Source organism: Chelonoidis abingdonii, chromosome 8, assembly GCF_003597395.2.
Source record: "Chelonoidis abingdonii isolate Lonesome George chromosome 8, CheloAbing_2.0, whole genome shotgun sequence".
Classification (NCBI taxonomy): domain Eukaryota; kingdom Metazoa; phylum Chordata; order Testudines; family Testudinidae; genus Chelonoidis; species Chelonoidis abingdonii.
The window spans coordinates 35,654,533-35,674,053 of record NC_133776.1 but is presented as its reverse complement, the minus strand read 5'-3'; the positions used below and the strand labels follow the sequence as shown (position 1 = coordinate 35,674,053).

The 19,521-nt window shown below is 40.5% G+C and overlaps 1 protein-coding gene across 1 annotated transcript in view; it reads left to right on the top strand.

Moving 5' to 3' along the window:
• The window catches only part of COL4A3 (collagen type IV alpha 3 chain), a 68,000-nt gene that overhangs the window by 35,932 nt on the left and 12,547 nt on the right, over positions 1-19,521 (top strand). The window contains exons 24-36 of the mRNA XM_032788881.2: positions 1,079-1,246; positions 2,477-2,566; positions 4,055-4,189; positions 4,993-5,091; positions 6,734-6,823; positions 9,712-9,851; positions 11,153-11,279; positions 11,564-11,644; positions 12,321-12,419; positions 13,494-13,544; positions 16,639-16,824; positions 17,460-17,590; positions 19,057-19,129. Of these exons, the coding sequence (XP_032644772.2) occupies positions 1,079-1,246; positions 2,477-2,566; positions 4,055-4,189; positions 4,993-5,091; positions 6,734-6,823; positions 9,712-9,851; positions 11,153-11,279; positions 11,564-11,644; positions 12,321-12,419; positions 13,494-13,544; positions 16,639-16,824; positions 17,460-17,590; positions 19,057-19,129 (1,470 nt within the window). The remainder of the gene's footprint in view (positions 1-1,078; positions 1,247-2,476; positions 2,567-4,054; positions 4,190-4,992; positions 5,092-6,733; positions 6,824-9,711; positions 9,852-11,152; positions 11,280-11,563; positions 11,645-12,320; positions 12,420-13,493; positions 13,545-16,638; positions 16,825-17,459; positions 17,591-19,056; positions 19,130-19,521) is intronic.

The window sequence follows — 19,521 nt, the reverse complement described above, 5'->3', positions numbered from 1 at the left end:
AATATATTGATTTTAATTACAACACAGAATACAAAGTGTACAGTAGTCACTTTATATTATTTTTATTATAAATATGTGCACTTTAAAAAAAATCTACAAGTTGAAGCATGAAGGGGCATATGAATGTTCAGCATATCTGGCATGCAAATATCTTGCAACGCCAGCTACAACAGTGCTATACAAATGCCTAGTCTCACTTCTCGGTGACATTGTAAATTAAAAGTGAGTAGTATTATCTCCTGTAAATGTTAACAAACTTTTTTGTCTTATTGATTGATTGAACAAGAAGTAGGACTGAGTGGACTTGTAGGCTGTAAAGTTTCACATTATTTTGTGTTTGAGTGCAGTTATGTGGAAAAAAAATCTACATTTGTGAGTTGCACTTTCACGATAAAGGTATTGTACTACAGTACTTGTGTGAGGTGAATTGAAAAATACTATTTATTTTGTTTATCTTTTTTACAGTGCAAATATTTGTAATCAAAAATAATAATATAAAATGAGCACTCTACACTTTATATTCTGTGTTGTAATTGAAATCAATATATTTGAAAATGTAGAAAAATATCTATATTTATAATAAATTTAACTTGGTATTCTACTATTGATTAACAGTGCAATTAAAACAGCAGCAACAAGGGCCAGATTCAGTATCTAGGGGTTCCTTTTCGACAATACAACACAAAACTGGCTCGAGCCCCCAGCCAGTGACCTGGGACAATTACACACCACCCCCTGGGCTCCTCTAAGAGGCAATACTTCTCCTCTCGCAAGCACAGAGTTGGAATGTTGCAAAAACTTTTAATAAAAGGAGGGAATTAACTCAGCGTTAATTTGGGAAAACACCACAACTAGGGTTCATAAACACAAACCATGAACAAAAGATCCACCCCCAAGTAAGTTGGGCAGTGTCCTTTTCCACTTGCTCATTGCCCCAACAGAGCTCTGCTCTGGCCCTCTCCACCAGCTGTTCTGCTGGCCACTTGCCATGCCTCTGCGCCAGCCAAGTTTCACAGGCATGACTACAGGGCCCAGTCTGGTGTGGTATTTACTGTATTCCATGTATTTGTTTTCTTAGGAGAAAGAGGTGTACTAGGATCAAAAGGAGACCCCAGTATTCCAGGCTTGGGTGTCCCAGGATTCCCTGGACAATTTGGGCTGCCTGGATTGCCAGGTCACCAGGGAGACACAGGATCACCTGGTCTCAAGGGTCAACCTGGCAGACCAGGAATACCAGGTACACCAGGTAAGGATTTTCCAGACGCATGTTTATACCACCCTTTGTTATAACTTGTCTATCATTTTCTTTCACATAGAAACAGAAGAATGGTTCCTCCCAGTACAGACAGAGCTACTCTGAGAGCTATGGTTCTGGATGGTGTTGTGATTTCTACAGAAAACAAATGAGTGTGTTCTGCCTAGACTGATCAGCAGTCCTTGGTACAAAATGTCTGGAGGCTCCAATACAGTGCTTCTTGGCCAAGAGGATGTTCCAGGATCCTCCTATTCACTATGTTCCTCCATCTTCCCAGGAAGTAATCCAAAACTTCTCGTGCAGTCTGTAAATTCAGTATGCTGCTAATTATTGAAATATTGATGCTGCCAAGCCTAACTTTCTGCTGGCGCATCCCTCTGTACAAGAAACAGTTTCTGCTTTACATAAATTCTCCCTATCTGTTTAGCTTTTCATCTAGTATATGTCCTTCCTTCTGACTTCTGCTCTGGTAGAGGCCCTCTTTGCCTTGTAAAATTTACTCCTGTAAATGCCATCTTCCTTATTTTATCTTAATTTCAGTACAGTGAAAGGAAATCCATTATTCATCTGCTTACTTTAATGTGTTCAAATACTGGATCTGATGCATGGATTTATAAAGACATAACTGAGATTAGAATCTGTCTCCCTCCAAGGGTTAACCAGAGCTTCCCCTGTTTCTTGGAATGGGCATCACCATGGTTGTTAAGGAATATGTTCTTAATGGTTTTAAGGTTTGTGAGGAGAAAGGAAGAAGTCAAGTGTGCACTGCTTCTTATTTACAGCCAGACTAAATACTTCATTTTCAATGCCAAATATATTATGCATATCTTTTGTAAAATACAACCCATAAAATTAATTATAGAAATATAATGTGACTGCAGATAATCTCATTAAATATAGTCTTAAAAAAACCCAAGGGTCAGATGCTGCAATCCTTACTCACATGAGTAACATTTGGGGATATTATACATGTACGGACTACTCACATTTCTTAGGGTTGCAAGACTGGTCCCTAAAGAATGCTAAGTAAATGAGAAAGTGATTAAGAATAAAAGAGAAAGTGATTACATAGTTAGGTATTTACATATCACTATAAGTACTTAGTCACAAACATACATACGTACATATTTACAAACATTTATTTTTCAAAACTAATGTTCTGGGAACACTTTACTAATCAAACACTTCAGAAACATGCTTTATATTTCTCCATTTCCCCAGGCCAAAGAGGAGAACGAGGTATAATGGGCAATTTAGGAATTCCTGGACCTCCTGGTGTCTTTGGACACCCAGGCATTCCAGGAAACAGAGGTGAGTTGCTATAATATTTACCGTATCTAATTATTTAGGAACATAGGAATTGCCGTAGTAGATCAGACATGTGGTCTGTTTAATCCAGGATCTTGTCACCCATACTAGCTTGAATCATATGTTTCAGAAGATGCAAGAAACCCCAGACTAGGTAAATGTGATATAATCTGCCCCCAGGAAGGTGTAATCCTTATCCCTAATAGTTAGAGATTAATTAAAACTTGAAATGTGATATTTTTATTCCTTCCAGAATGCTTTTTCTTAGCATTAACTATTATAACTCTGAATATCTTTGTTACACAGGCGCTGGCTTCCTCCTTGCGCCGGGGGTGCTCAACCCCCACTCTGCCCCAGGCCCCATCACCATTCTACTCCTTCCCCCAAACCTCCACCCCAACCTTTTCCTGCCTCCACTCTTCCCCAGGCCCTGCCTGCACTCCACCCCTTCCCTGAAACCCCCTGCCTCACCTCTTCCCACCCTGCCCCCAGCCTTCCTGTCCCCACTCCACCTCTTCCCACCCAGTTCCACCCCCTCCTCCAACTGTGCCCTGTCCCAGCTCCTCTCCTTACCCCCAGCACCTCCTGTGTGCCACAAAACATCTGGGATGGAGGCGGAGGAGTTGATTGGCAGGGTGCCAGTGGGTAGAAGGCACTCAAGGGGGAAGAGCTGGCTGCCAGTGGGTGCTAAGCACCCACTAATGTTTTTTTGTGGGTGCTCCTGGGTTGGAGCACCCACCTATGCCTTCTTAAGTAGATAAATGTCCAGTCTTTGAATCTTGCTAAATTCTTGGCCTTAACAAATTCCACAGTCCACTTATAAATTGGATGAAAAAGTATTTCCTTCTATCAGTTTTGAATTTGAAACCTTTTAATTTCATTGAATGTCCTCTTGTTTTGTGTTATGAGATGAGGAGAACAGAAGTTCCTCACCTACCTTCTCTAGACCATCAACTTTTAAAAATACTGTTATCAAGTCCCTTTTATTCATCTTCTTCCTAAAATAAACCATCCCAATCTTTTCAATCTCTCTTCATATGAGAGTTTTTTAATTTACACAATTTGTGAATTATTTCTGATGTGGGCATGCTAATTTCACCTCAGCAATCTCATTAAACAATTCACCATGAATCCATTATTTGGTTAAATAATGATCTAAATAACATCATTTGGTTAGCCAAACACTTGTGCACAGGCAACTCCGATTAAAACCAATGGGAATTTCACATGATGGAATGATCAGGCCTCTGGCATCCTGCTATTTCCTTGTAATAGTGGGAATGGAAGAAACCAAGTTGCCATTGTCTTCTCAGCTGAGGGTGAAAAAAGAAGTCTTGTTGAAGACTGCTGTTTTTAAGAAGCTGGTTCTTCCACCTCTTTAGCGTAGTCACATACAATCATTCTTGAAAACAGTAGTATATTTTTGTTCCTTTTCCATTTATTATCTGCTACTCATATTTTCTCCGCATATTTCATTATATTGCTTTGCAGGATCTCCTGGCCTTCCAGGACTGAAGGGAAGAAAAGGGTTTTTAGGGGCAAAGGGTGAACCAGGTGATAAAGGATTTCCTGGGCCATTAGAGACCACAGGGAATCCTGGGGATAAAGGAGAACCAGGATCAAAAGGTACGTCTCTTTTTCTATTTAATTTGAAAACAATTAGAGACAGATCATCCAAATTACAATTCAAACAGCCTGGCGACCCACAGCTTGTGGGTTGCCAGGACTGATTTAGATTTGCTGGGGCCCAGGGCCAAAGCCCAAGCCCAAGCCCAAGCCCCACCACCCAGGGCCAAAGTTGGAGCCAGAGGGCTTCAGTCCTGGATGTGGGGTTCAGGTTACAGCCCCCTGCCTGAGGCTAAAGCCCTTGAACTTTGGCTTCCCCACCTATTTTCTCTTTTAAATTACTTATTACAATCCATATTCCTAAAAAGTAATATCCATGTGATGTCATATCAGGTGTGATATGCTGTCATGTCAGTAGTGTATGAAGTTTAGTCATGTGCTTTTGATATGCATGTATTTGAAAACATTTAATAACCCATGCACGCAAAGACTTATATATGCCCACCCATTAGGTATTTGTGAGCAACAGATGGAATGAGCTCACAAATACCTGATTTGCAGAGGTACGCTGGTATTTGCTAGCGCCATGCACATATATGTACACAAGCTGCATACACTTAACCTTTACGATCAGGCTTGTGGTGTTATAGATGTTCAGATACTCTCTTTTTTAATTCCATATGAGAAATACTGGAAACTTTAACAGAGGACCCTTGTATTTTGTAATGTGTTTGCTTGTAAGAGGATAACTCCAAATTAATCACTTCAGGCTCCATTTTTCCTTTTCTGCTGCTTTTAAGAGATGATTTAATGATATTATGAGATACTGTTTTTAATTTTATTCCATACAATTGCTGCTATAGGATTTCCAGGAAGAATAGGTCTGAAAGGAGAAAGAGGAGATAAAGGTATACAAGGATCAGCAGGGCTTGATGGGACATCAGGAATATCAGGTCTGCCAGGTATACAGCATCTGCTATGAAAACTAAAAGCTTAAATTTTTATAGCAGCATGTTTACAGTACTACATAGACTGTAGAGATGGTGGTAAGCACAAAGAAGAGTGCAAAACCATATTATTAATTTTATTTTATCTTATTATAACCTTAAAACTTTGATTACTTCACTTGAATTCTGTTAATCTATCTCTGCTGTGATTATTTCAAGCATTCCAAAATTATGAGCAGCTTCAAAAAGCTGCTAATTTACAAAAAAAATCTGCCCTCCCAAGATTTCCTTCTTCCCAGATGTGGAATTCCACCAGAGTACATGGGTTTGATATGCAGGACAAGCAATATTAAGTCCTGAACCAATGACATGTCTAAGATCCAAATATCTCATGAGCCAGCAGAGCTAGAAATGGGTGCTTTGTACTATTGGAGAGATGTTTGGAATCCACTGTTTTCCCAGTGGTGTAAAGCAATTGTAATAAACTTCTAAAGTATTGTGGCATTAAGTTTGATAGAAAAGCTATTTTAGATACTTTAGAAGTTTCTTACTTTAATTACAATTCTTCTCTCCCAATACATGATGTTGAGGGATGGTGTATTGGAAAGGGTTTATTGAGCCTGGACTGAGATGACATAGTTATTAACTCGGTTGTGGCTGTGCTACTTATGAGTGGCGCAGTCTTCTTAGGTTCATGTGGATAAAAGTTTGATGCCATATGCTGCATCACCATGTGTTCTTTTTAACTGTGTTTTTGAGATCATTTCTTTTTAGAAATCCCATAATAATTAATTAAATAAGTGAAAATATACCTGGACTTGTGCTCACAAAAATAGCCCACACCAGGTGAGAAATAGTCAATGTTAGATATCATTATTGCTAGACCAGTAGGCAACAGGAAGAGGCCAGTACCACTAATAGGAGAAAGCAGTAACTAGCAGGAAAGAATGCTGATGCTCCAGCTCTGTCCCTCTTTTTAATGTCTCATGTAGAGCAGAACCAAACCTCACCTGTTTCTATATGCAGCGGAACCAGCCAAAGTATGCATTGTGTCTGTCATAGACATTAAGCATATGGGTGGCAATTCTAAACTATATTAAATTAAAAAGTCACCAAACTAAAATGTGTCCACACTGACACAAGATAAGGTCATGAAGAAACTCCACAAACCACACAAAAAACTTTCAAATCCTCTCTAATCTTATTGCAGAGCATTTAGTGGATAGATAATGTAGGCCCTTGCAATGTGCCAGAAGGTCACCAGTCTCGGACCTACAAGGGAAGAAAAATCCAAAGCAAAAACAAAATCTTGATCTTTATCTCTGAAGTCCCTGATGGACTAGACTTGGGATATCACAGCTATGGAACTGCCATCCACAGGAACTAAGAACGACTGCTAACCTGCCAGTCTCCAGGTTGAAATACAAGATCTATCTCTTTCCATAGCTTTCCAAAAATAGTAATAATAATGAAAAATCTATACATGTGCTGGGCAGAGGAAGAAATTATGTTTAGACTATTAATTGATTTATACTCTTCTGAGATGCCATGGCAATGAGCATGGGAATGGATACTTTGTGCTCATGATAAATGTACCAGGTAGCCTAAATCTGAGGCACACATGTTGAGACAATGTTGATACTTTGTCATCTGACAGGTCCCAAAGGATTTGTAGGTCTGCAGGGAATTCCTGGAAGACAAGGATTACCAGGACCTCCAGGAGACAGAGGTGATATGGGAGTGCCAGGTGATTGTTTATAAAATCTTGTTACAAATTCATATACTACATAGAAGTAGCTATGCACTTACTGTGGGCACAATCCTGCAGTACCTACTCAGACAAGTAATCTTTACCCCTGAAGTACCTATTGACCTTATTGGGACTATTTGAATCAGCAAGGATTGAGCCCTGTATCTGTATATATGGACCATGATTATACTAAATTTAGTTCTACATATGTACTCAGCATGCAAATCTTGTAATAAATTTACTGAATAGTATTTTAACTTAACTTTGCTGTTTTAACTAAATCAGTAATTAAAACCTGCTCTTATGCATCTGTGGTTAACTTTCTTATGGTTATTAGTATTTTGGAATAACATGTCAACGTATTAAAGTGAGATTGATCAACTTGAAAACAAGATTCAAATCCAGCTAAATAATGTTACTTTGCGAATTTCTTCCTGTGCTTTCATTTACTATTTTCATCAGTTATGAAAGATGTGCCAAGACACCATTCAATATTGTTATAGCAACAGCAGTACAATTTGACTCATATGAGGCTCCTGCTATACCTTTTTTTTTTTTTCTTTTTTTGTCCAATTGACTCATCTTTTCTAAGGTGAGAAGAAAAGCATGATGTCTCTGCATGGGTGGAGACTAGCAGAAGTGCCATGCAGAACCTGTACAGTGTTTCTGGAGAATGCAGTTAGAATTGGGGTGATATGTAGCAGTAATTCTGGTAGTTTTATCTTGACATATAGTCACATGCCAGCCATGTGTTCATGGGTCTCTCTGAGGGAACTCCTGCTTGGAGTGAAAGCAGAAATGATTTCCTCAAGTGTGTTTAGAGACCTATAAAGTGAGGGAGAGAAGCTTGAGAATCCACTGTGAGCACTGATGAGGAACAGCTCAGATTTTGCTGCAGAGTGCTGATATTTGGGCTGCTGTGGAAGAGGAAGAGGCTGGCTAAAGAACTCATGCTTAAGATCCCACGAGGGTGTTGGGAGCCATACACACACGTGCACACTCTCACACACATACACACAAATAATATACATAATTTACAATTAATTTCATGCAAAATGCAATGATCAAGTTGAGAAATAAGCTCTCAGAAATCAAGATACAGTAACTCTCTGCTTAACTTTGTAGTTATGTTCCTGAAAATGCTACTTTAAACAAAATGATGTTAAGCTAATCCAATTTCCCCATAAGAATTAATGTAAATGAAGGGGTTAGGTTTTTGGTTGAGATGGTGAAGTCAGAGGGTGGAAGAGGGTAGGCTATTTCCCAGGGAATGCCTTACTAAATGATGAACTAGCATTCAGCTGAGCCCTCAAGGGTTAACACTTTGTTGTTAATGCAGCCTCACGCTCTATAAGGCAGCACGAATGGAGGGAGGGGAGACAACATGGCAGAGAGAGACAGAGAAACACACCATGTGTGAGAGATGAATATTGCCCCTTTAACTACGCTGATCCCACTCTAAGTACTTTGCCTTTTTAGTAGATCAGCAAGTTGAGACAGCAGCTGCTGCCAGCAAGCTCCCTCCCTCCTGAGCCCTGTTGTGTCCCCCACACCCCCTGTGGAGATGGGGTAAAGGAACGGGGGGGCAGGAGCGGAGGGAGGGGGACACCCTGACATTAGCATGCCTCTTACCCCCCTGTCCCCCTGCACAGCAAGCAGGAAGCTCCCAGGAGCAGCTCCAAGGCTGAGGGCAGGAGCTGCATACGGCAGTGGGAGGAGGGACAGCTGAACTGCCTGGCAATTGATCGTTTGCTGTGTGGCTGCCACACAGGGAATTTAGGGGAGTGGGGAGCTGCTAGGGGGGCTGCTGGTTCACCCTGGTTCCAAGCCCGTACCAGCTAGCTCCGACAGGCTGCTCTTCCTGCAAGCAGTGAACAAAGCAGGCAGCTGCCAAACGATGTTATAAGGGAACATTCCACAACTTTAAACTAGCATGTTCTCTGATCAGCAATGTAACAATGAAAAAGCGTTAACCAGGATAACTTTAAGTGAGGAGTTACTGTATTCCAAAAGGTGAAGCTGAAAGCTCAAATTTAATTGTTCTTGTCCTTATGCCTTATGGTCTCTTCATATCGCTATGTATTTTTGTCAACTGATACAATATGTGATATTATACCAATTCATATAAGATTACAGAAGATAATTTTCTTTTACACTTTGGGCTAAATTTATTACTCTATGCACTATTTTTTAAGCAGATCTCATTTTAGCCTCAAATGATGTGCATGCAATTAACTGGAGGTATAAATGATACAATTTAGCAGTGTGACTATCTGATTTTCCTTGTATATTAATGTTGTGCCTAACTGCTATAATTTCTGGAACTCCAATTAATAGCGGGCACAAAACAGCACCCACAGAACTCAAAGCCATTAAAAAAATGTAGGGCATCACACCAATCTTGTAAAACACGATTGACACAAAATTCACAGGAAAATGCTGGAGGAATGTGATGATAGAGGAAAACTCTTCTAGGATTATCTCAAAGACTTCAGGTCTGATGCTCGAAAATTGATCCAAGAGTTATTTCAGGGATATTTCCCCCAAACTTCTATTAATAAAGTGTTAGGAAAATGTCTTGATTTGCTGAAGTTAAACAAAGACAGAACTCGTTAAGATTGCTTGTGATAGCAGCTAATAAATGCAATGTACCTTCTGTAACTCATAACCTATACTATCTCAACTTTGCTGTTTTCCCTTACTACTTTTAATTGCAACCATTTCTTTTAATATGTATGTAAGAAAATAGTGTACTGTCAATTATTTGTTTTTCTTTAATGAAGGGTTGATAACTAAAAAAATAGGCCATAAAGCATAGGAAGTATCTAGTATGATATGTAAAGGTGATGCTTTTGAGAGTGATACCTATATTTGCATCACTCCAGGTTCTAAAGGGGAGAGAGGATCTCAAGGTTTACTAGGACCATCTGGTGCACAAGGCCCTCCAGGCCTTCTTGGTTTTCCAGGTGATAAAGGAGAACCAGCTAGTTCATCATCTGGGCCTCCAGGAAAACCAGGACCAAAGGTACAGCAAGAAGGCAACGGATAAGCTATGGTAATGACACAATAGGCAGCACCTTTGAATGCGGAAAATAATCTGAAGTATAAGTAAGGGCAGAAAATTATTATGGAACAAACCAACCCATTCAGTGCTGTAGGGAAATAATGTCCTGTTGATGAGAAATATTGAAATCCTATTCTGTCAACATTTTAGGAGAAATCAATGAGTTGGGTTTTTTCCCCTGGGTCCAGGAGCTTCATATTTGTAAAGATGGAACCTTTTGGAATAATTTTCATATTTTTATTTTTGAAGACTGGTCCTTTCGAGAATAAGAACTGTGTACTTAAAATATTTACTGACTATTATCAAGTGGTACAGAAAAAAAACAGTTTTTCACATGTAAGGAAAATAACACAGTTTTAAAGTTGTGCTGTCGGTTTTTGACGAAGTAGTAATGTCATGATGAAACATGAGTTGTTACTTTTTTAAACAGTTCAACTTTCTCTAGAAAACTTAGGCCATGTGACTGTAATTCAGTGTCACATATTCAGGTCCAGGAGCAGCTAAAACCCACTTTTTCAAAGGCAAATTAACTGTAATCTGATTTACTTGCTGCATAAGATAATTTGAAATGTGTGGATCATCTTGTATGTTGTATTATACCTTAGGTATTCCATCCAATCTGTGAGTCTTGATTTTTATACCATGATCATGCCTGTTCTATCTAGGCACCATTACTTATTATCTTGGACCTATATGTAAGAACATACAAATTATATTGGGTTGGACCAATTATCCATCTACTTCAGAGCCTTGTTTTTGACAGTGGCCTAAACCAAATAATTCAGATGAAGGTGGGAATTTAAAAAAAAAAAAACTCATCTGGACATTTGTGTACAACTATATATTATGGAGAAATTAATTCCCAGCCCCCGAGAGGGTGACCATCTTATATTCAGGAGCTGTTAAACCAACTAGTGTAAATGCAGATAAAGTGTGTGTGCTGCTGGTAATACTGAGTGTGGGGGAAAATAGAGGCCAGAAGTTCAAGGAACTGCTTTGTGAGATATTTAAAATACATTGGACATGTGTTTTAGAAACTAAGATCTCTCTTTGAAACCATCAGTGGTCCATTATAAAATTTTAGGAGCAACATTTCATATACCTACTTTTATATTATTTTCTGTCTGCAGATCATCTCAAATAGCCATGATTATATTCACATCAGCATTAATAGATGTGATTTTTTTAAATGCTACTAATTCAATATGCATTTTAACATAATGAAACGCTTATCCAAAATGTATTTGGCTGCTGCTTCTTAGGGTGATCCAGGTCCCCCAGGAGAAATGGGAAGGAAAGGGGAAAGAGGATCACCAGGTCAGCCAGGACTTGTAGGAGAACCTGGACTTGCTGGAAACAGGGGGGATTGTGGAAAACCAGGAGCTCCAGGTGAGTTTTGGTTTTGGAAAATGGTGAAATTTTACATGTTTTTAGCAAAAGGGAATCTCCAGATCCTCCAACAAAAATAACTAGGCCAGTTCCTCAGCTGATGAGCGTTGGCAAAGGACTATTGAAATTAAGGGAGCTGTGCTAGTTTACATCAGCTGAGAATCTGGTTAAAATAAAATAACAGTAGATCTAGAAAACCATTAACTCTGGATCCAGTATTGACTTGAATTCAGGGTGATGCAGCTTTTTCTTTTTTTTCTCCCAAACTCTCCCCCCATTTACAGGGCCATCTAAATGTGCTGGAGATACTGGCGCTAAAGGCTGCAAGGGGGTGTCAGGACTGAGAGGCACTGGAGGCCCTCCAGGTTGGATTTTTATCCTCTCTCTCATTTCTTTCCCAGCCCTCTGCATTCTTGTTTGTTTCCTCTGTTGGCATGAGATAGTTGAGATTTTCAGTTTCTTCTGAGTTTTTTGCAAATTACTTTATATTTTGAAATTGAGTTCTAAGGTTCTTTAACATTTCCATGATAAAGCTATAGGTACAGTTTTATAAAGTTTTAGTACAGTTTTAAATCCAGAGAAAGGATTTTTTAAAAATCCGGACACTAAAGATAGCAGGGAGTTGTAATAGCCTCACAAGTGGTGAGAAAGGCCTGCTCTGCCTTATGAAAGATCATTGAGGTATCCACAGTAGATGAAAAAACAAACATTTAGCTTCTTTTCTACTTCTGGCTATCAGAGAAGAGAGCGAAAAAGACAGCATGACAGTTCATTGCTAGAGTAATCAAGATCAGAACACTGATACATAGACGGAGTTGTATAAGTATCTACTGTACATTTTATTGAAGTGAAAACAATGGGGGAAATAGCCATTATCAACAAAATTAGTATTGAGTATTGTCATGGCCAGATTCCGGTCTCATTTACACCAAGGTAAATCTGAAGTAGTGCTTTTGACTTCCATGAAATTACTTTAGATTTATACTAGTATAAGAGAGGTCAGATAAGTAAAAAATGAAAATGACAGTTTATAATTCTCAGGTGCGGTAGGAGCCCCTGGAGCCGATGGAGCTGTTGGGGAAAGGGGGAATCAAGGACGGGATGGTATTCCTGGCTCCCCAGGGGAAAAGGGAGAACGAGGTACTGCAGTATAATATTTTCATGTTATTTTTAACTCATTTCCTTTCCTGTTCACAATTCTTGTCACTCCTGTGGGCTAAAAGAGGAATCCCTGAAGTCCAAAAATTATGTTGGTAACTAAAAGGTTTCTTTCACACTTCACAAACTTTCTGTATGGATTTTGCATAAGACATCAAAATACAGTATATACACGTGACTCCTGAATGACATTTCTGGTTTATCATGATCATTACATAGTCCATTTTAATGTCTGCTTCTACAAAGGTAATGGTATTGCTGCTAACGTCTTAGGTGACCTCAAAAATGCTCTAAGAGTTAGAGATTTTACACGTTTATGATGAAGGAACAGCCTCAACTTCTAGATGGAATAAGAACTTAGCAGCCAATCTTGGGTTTACTCGTATGAATAAAATTACTTACCTGCCTACATCTTTGCAGGATCCAACCCTTCAACTCTCAAATACTTCAGTTAGATGCTCTTCCTGTTTTTCCCCAGCAGCCACAGAAAGTTACAATTCTTCCTCATTTACAGAAGAAAAGTGTTTTCACATTTTTAGCCTCAAGTTTCTTGTTTGTGTGTTAGTATAAAAACAGATATTCAGTATTTTTTCTTCATATCGAGTTCTTAATAATGACTGTCATATTATTTTCACTTTTCACATACTTAAGTTTCTTTTCTCATTTTTCTTAGTTGCTGATTTAAAACAAATTCAGTGTTTTTCCTGGCTTTTTCTTTTTCTTTTTCTTCAGTTTGAGAGAGAGAGAGAGAGTGTGTGTGTGTGTGTGTGTGTGTGTGTGAAAATAGGCTTTAGCACTGGTAAAATAAGCCTTAAATATGACTGTAAAATGTGCCTCCCAGATAAAAAAAGATGGTACTTCATTCGTATTTCTGAGTAGCAGCATAACACAAATCCAAACTAATAAAGATTTTTCAGATAATTAAAATGTGATGTTTGATCTAGTATATATTGAACAAATGTATGGAATGTTAGACGAATATAACATGTATCTTCCACCAGTGCTTAGGGGCTGTTGAGTCGCACGTGAAATGTTATTTGAAATGTTATTTTGCAGGTGCACCAGGGTGGCAGATTAAAGGCCCGCAAGGTGTTTCTGGTCCTAAAGGTGAGTTTTCTTTTCAGATACCATGAGTTTGGTTTTTAAACAAGTTTGGGGATTTTTTTGCTCTTTTTTTACTTCTTTTTTAAGCCAAATTCTGCACTTGGATGCTTAAATTGTCACTTCGGCTCTTTAAAAAGAGGGAGAATGAGGCTGTAGTTAAAACCAGTGATCTGGCCGTATTTGTTAGGTTTCAAGATGTCTTACCTGTACAGTTAAGTCTATATAATACAGAGAAATCAGAGACATATTTTCTGCTTTTATAAAGGTGTAGTCAAGCACAGGAGTCCAGTTTTGGTTTTTATTGCAGTTTGATTATCAGGATATGTTCTAACACAGGTAGCTGTTGCTACTGTGGACTAACCATTGTCTGCCAGGATAAAAGAAAGCCACATTCATTTCTTTTCATGTAAATTCCCTTTCACTTTTTTTCAGCTCTCTCTTCTTGTACCTACAGGTCTGGAGTTGCAAGAGAGGGAAATGATTTCCTGAGCGTGACAACAGCAGTTCCCAGTCTCTGTGTTTTGCATTGTTTTTCTAATACTAAGGCCACGTCTACACTTCGGGATAATATCGAATTAGCTAAAATCGGTTTTATAAAACTGATATTATAAATTCGATTTCATGCGGCCACACTAGGCACAGTAATTCGGTATTGTGCGTCCATGGTCCGAGGCTAACGTCGATTTCTGAAGCGTTGCATTGTGGGTAGCTCTTCCGTAGCCATATCCATAGTTCCCGCAGTCTCCCCTGCCCTTGGAATTCTGGGTTGAATCATTATTGTCTGCGCGGGTGGTTCTGGGTAAATGTCGTCAGTCATTCCTTCCTCTGGGAAAACATCAGCTGACAATCCCTTCGCGCCGTTTTTCCCTGGATTGCCCTGGCAGACGTCATAGCACGGCAACCATGGAGCCTGTTCAGCTTTTTTTTTTTTCCGGCACTGTATGGGTACTGGGATGCCGCGGACAGAGAGGCGATACTGCAGCGCTACACAGCAGCATTCACTTGCTTTTGCAATGATAGCAGAGATGGTTACTGGTCGTTCTGTACTGTCTACTGCCGGAGAAAACTGGCAATGAGATGACGGTTATCTCCCCCTCTGTACTGTCCACTGCTATCATGAGTGCCCTGGCTGAAATCGGCCGGGGCGCAACGCAAAAGCAAAAAATTGGGATTGACTCACTTGGACTGAGTCAATCCTCCCTTATGGTTCTAAAAATAGAGTCAGTCCTGCCTAGAATAAGGGCAGTGTATTAGAGGACCAGTGTATCAGAGCACAGCTGCTCCGTGTCAGTATTCACAGGGGGTGCCCTTGCAACAACCCCACCCGTTGCTTCCCTCCTCCCCAACCTTCCTGGGCATACCGTGGCAGTGTCCTGCCCATTTGTGTCATGAAGTAAAAAGAATGCAGGAATAAGAAACACTGAGTGTTTAGTGACATAAAATGAGGGGAGGCAGCCTCCCGGCGCGATGATAGTCCAGGCAGGACATTAAGCGGTGTGGGGGAGAGGAGCCCAGCATGCTGCTGCTATGACAGTCCAGGCAGTACAGAATCTTTTCTTTACACAGGAAAGGGAGGGGGCTGAAGCCCCCAGTTGCTATGATGAAGCTGGTTATTAGCCGTTCTGTCCTATCTACTGGGAGTAACCAGCAATGTTGGCTCGATGTCAACATGGAGCCTAGATATTCATGAGGACGGTTACTAGTCCTATTGCACTGTCTACCACCGGGGAGGGGGAGAGGGAGAGGAGCGGATACTGCTCTTCACTGCTGCAGCATCGCGTCTACCAGCAGCATTCAGTACACATAGGTGACATGAAAGCTAGTCAAGAAATGATTTCTTTCCCTTTTCTTTCACCTATGGGGGGTGGGGAAGAAACTGAGGAGCTGTTCCCTGAACCACGCCAGACACTGTGTTTGAACCTACAGACACTGGGAGCTCAGCCAAGAATGCAAATACTTTTCAGAGACTGCTGTGGACTGTGGATAGCTGGAGTCCTCAGTATCCCTCCATCCCATGAGCGTCCATTTGAGTCTCTGGCTTCCCCGTTACGCTTGTCACGCAGCGCTGTGTATCCTGAGATTTTTTTTTCAAAACGCTTTGGCATTTCGTGTTCTGTAAACAGAGCTCTGATACAACAGATTTGTCTCCCATACAGCGATCAGATCTAGTATCTCCGTACGGTCCATGCTGGAGCTCTTTTTGGATTGAGACTGCATCGCCACCCGTGCTGATTAGAGCTCCACGCTGGGCAAACAGGAAATGTAATTCAAAAGTTCGCGGGGCTTTTCCTGTTTACCTGCCCGCTGCATCTGAGTTCAGATTGTTCCAGAGCGGTCAGTGGTGCACTGTGGGATACCGCCCGAGGCCAATAACGTCGATTTCCGTCCACACTAACCGTAATCCGATATGTTAATATCGAATTTAGCGCTACTCCTCTCGTCGGGGTGGGTGGAGTACAGAAATCGATTTAAAGAGCCCTTTATATCGATATAAAGGGCGTTGTAGTGTGGACGGGTACAGCGTTAAATCGATTTAACGCTCTTTAAATCGATTTAAACGCGTAGTGTAGACCAGGCCTGAGAGAGATCCAATAACATCCCTCAGTAATGAAAAGATTTCCCTTCACATGTAAAATAAGGCGTTCAAGAACAGCACTATGAACAAAATAAGTCAGTTCTGGATCCTGATATTTTTAGCTGTGGCTTGGTTTAAAAGGATTTGCCAGTTCCATCTGCAAAAGTATAGCATTTTTTTATCATGACAACCAAGAATCCCATGCTGTTCTTTCTTCCTCAAATCTTTCCACTTCTTTGTCAAAATAACTTCTCTGCACACCCAAGCTCTCCAGTGCAGTCTCAGAGGAACAGCAGCATGTTACCCATCCCACAGTTGAGAGCTGCCTGCCCTGAGCTACATTGCCTTACAGCAACAAGTTGTCTCATGTAACAAACGGGCACTTGGCACCTACTCTGACAACAGTCCCATTTTCAGCATATAATAAATGTGTGCATTCTTGGTTGTCGGGATTCTGAAAGTAATGGCTGCCTTCCTGAAAATTATCTCAGAACTTATTATGCAACTTTTTATGTTTCACAGGAATCAAAGGTGACGTGGGGATTCCTGGCTGTCCAGGACCAGAAGGTATTAAAGGTCTAATGGGGGATCCAGGACCAATTGGACCTCCTGGATTGAATGGAAAGCCAGGATTCCGAGGTGCACCAGGCATAATGATTCCCGGCCAGAAAGGAAATAGAGGTCTTGCAGGAGTGGATGGGAGACAGGGTGTGTTGCTCTTATTTCTTATTGATGCAAAAAGAAGTTTTAGTATCTAGTGGAGATGGTTTGGCAAATCTAGACTCACCGGTGACAGGGGCTTATGCACTTTATGATTAAACAGATAATTGCTTTATCAGTTGGTGTATCTTTCCCCCTGCAAAACCCGACGTACGTCTACACAGTGAAACATAAAATGAAAATAACATAATGGATCTCAATCCATGAACCACATCTTTGCTAAAATCCCAATACCTCCCCTGACCCGTACATAAACCTATTTCCCCTTGGATCCTGCACTAGGCCTGGGCCAGTGGGTTTGCACAGGTATTACCGAGAGCCTACTTAAAGGCAAGGAGGTAGCACTGGTGTCACTTATAGCCTAATTTGGTAACTGGTGCTGGGTGCAGGATGGAAATAACCCAGCTTTCAACCCAGATTTCAGGTTGTATGTGCAGGGCTGGCAGTTGGAAAAAATACACGTTTATGCTTCTTGCTCTGGAATCATCGAGGGACGATGAACATGGAGCCCCATGATGCCACTTCTGCAGAGTCAATTTTCATGGCAGAGCTGTGCTGTAAATAATGCTGCCATGAAATATGCCTACTGGTTGCCTTTACTGATTCAGCATTTTTTAATGTAGGTATTCCTGGTATTCCAGGATCTTCTGGAACCCCTGTGTACAGCATAAAAGGAAACAAAGGTATTAGAGGTATAGATGGCATACCAGGACCACCAGGATTGGTAGGCAATATTGGTCCTCAAGGTTTAACAGTAAGTGAAAATGAATACTCCTTTCTCGCTCACTTTTTAATTTGACAGTTTTGGTGAAAATTACACTCAGGCAAAAAAAGTTGTGATGTAAGAAAGAAATTAAGGTGAAGTACTTGTGCATAAGCTTCAGAGGGCATCTGTGATAAATGAAGGGATAGGGGTTAGCTCCCTTTTATGGATACCCAGCCAGCCAGTTAGCTGTTCTTTACTTGCTTCACCTGTAAAGGGTTAAAAAAGCCCATAGGTAAAAGGGAGTGGGCACCTGACCAAAAGAGCCAATGGGAGGGCTAGAACTTTTTAAACTTGGGGGGAAAAAGCTTTCCCTTTGTCTGTCAGTCTGTTGTCCTCCTGGAGAGGAGATACAGAGCAGCAATGCTGTAAGAAGCTTGTGCCAAGTATGAAAAATCATACCTAGAAACTACTCATTTGAAACCCCAGATATGTAAATAGATCAGGAAATGTCTAGGAAGACGCAATTTGGTTTATCTCATTTATTTCTGCAAGGCTTATGTACTCCTCTGTGCTAATCCCCAAATGCTTTTGTTTTGCTTGTAACCTTTAAGCTAGATCTCAAGAAAACCATTCTTGAGGTCTAGCTGAAGAGGAAAGCCATGTATTACCTCTTTTTAAATCTAGCAATAGCCTAAGTTCCAGGTGTATTTTCTTTTTGTTTTTAATAAAATTTACCTTTTTTTAAGAACAGGATTGGGTTTTTTGTGTCCTAAAAAACACATGCACAAAGAGGTTTGTGCATGTGTTGTTTAATTAGCTGGCGGCAACAGGTGATTTGCTTTGTTTTCTTTCTCAACTCTTCCCCAGATGAGGGGTGAAAGGGCTTTAAGGGTACCTCACAGGGAGGAATTCCTAAGTGTACCTTCCTGTGTTCAAAGGGTTTTGGGTTTTTTTTTGCATTTGGGTGGTGACAGCATCCACCCATCCGAGGTCAGAGAGAAGCTGTAACCTTGGAAGTTTAATACAAGCCTGGAGTGGCCAGTATTAATAGTTAGAATCCTTGCAGGCCCTCACCTTCTGCACTTGAAGTGCCAGAGTGGGGACTCAGCCTTGACAGCACAGAACACATCACCATGAATTTATAGTAGTTTCCTTGCTTTTGCTGTTTTATCATTCCTGAGTAGCTCTTGGTGGACGAAATTCTGTTTACTTGTTTACTTCTTAACAGTGGGCAGAATATTTTTAGTGTGCTTGCAAACACGTACGGCCAGATGTTGTCTGATTATAGTATGTTTGTAGGCACATTTTGCAGTAGCTCAGATATTTCCCCTTTGGACATTCTCTCTCAATTTTTAGTTGAGTTGTATAAATTATTGAACATGTTTTGTGTCATTCTGTTTCCCTGAAAAATAACATAGTCAGTAACATATCAAATTCTAAGTAGAAACCCAGACAGCATATCTTGCAATGTCTGAATACTGCTATGATTTTCTTCATTCTTGTCTGACTTGCAGGGAGTTGAAGGCACCCCAGGCAATGCAGGCCCTAGAGGTGAACCTGGCTTTCCAGGACTTCCAGGTGTAACAGGTATTCACCTATTTATTAAACAGACTTTCTGTGGACAGCACAGTACCAGTTGTATAACTGGAGACATGGAACCTTCTTAGTAAAACGTGGCTGTAGAAGGGTCAGAGGTGGAAAGTTCACCAGAAGACCAGGTTTGCTCACACCTCATCCTCTCTGGGTTGTTTTATTGCAGAGATTCTGGTTTAGCCCAACCTGACACCCACTCAATAAAAAGCATCTGCCTTCCCTTCATGCAACTTTTAAATCAATAAACTCACAATACAAAACAGGGTGACTCCTATGGGTTTATGAGACCTTTCAGCCATGGTTTCTAGTCAGCACAGCCAATTTTACCCTATTCCTATCCACCAGGACCCATCACTATGCACAAGAACACCGTAAGAATTTGAGGG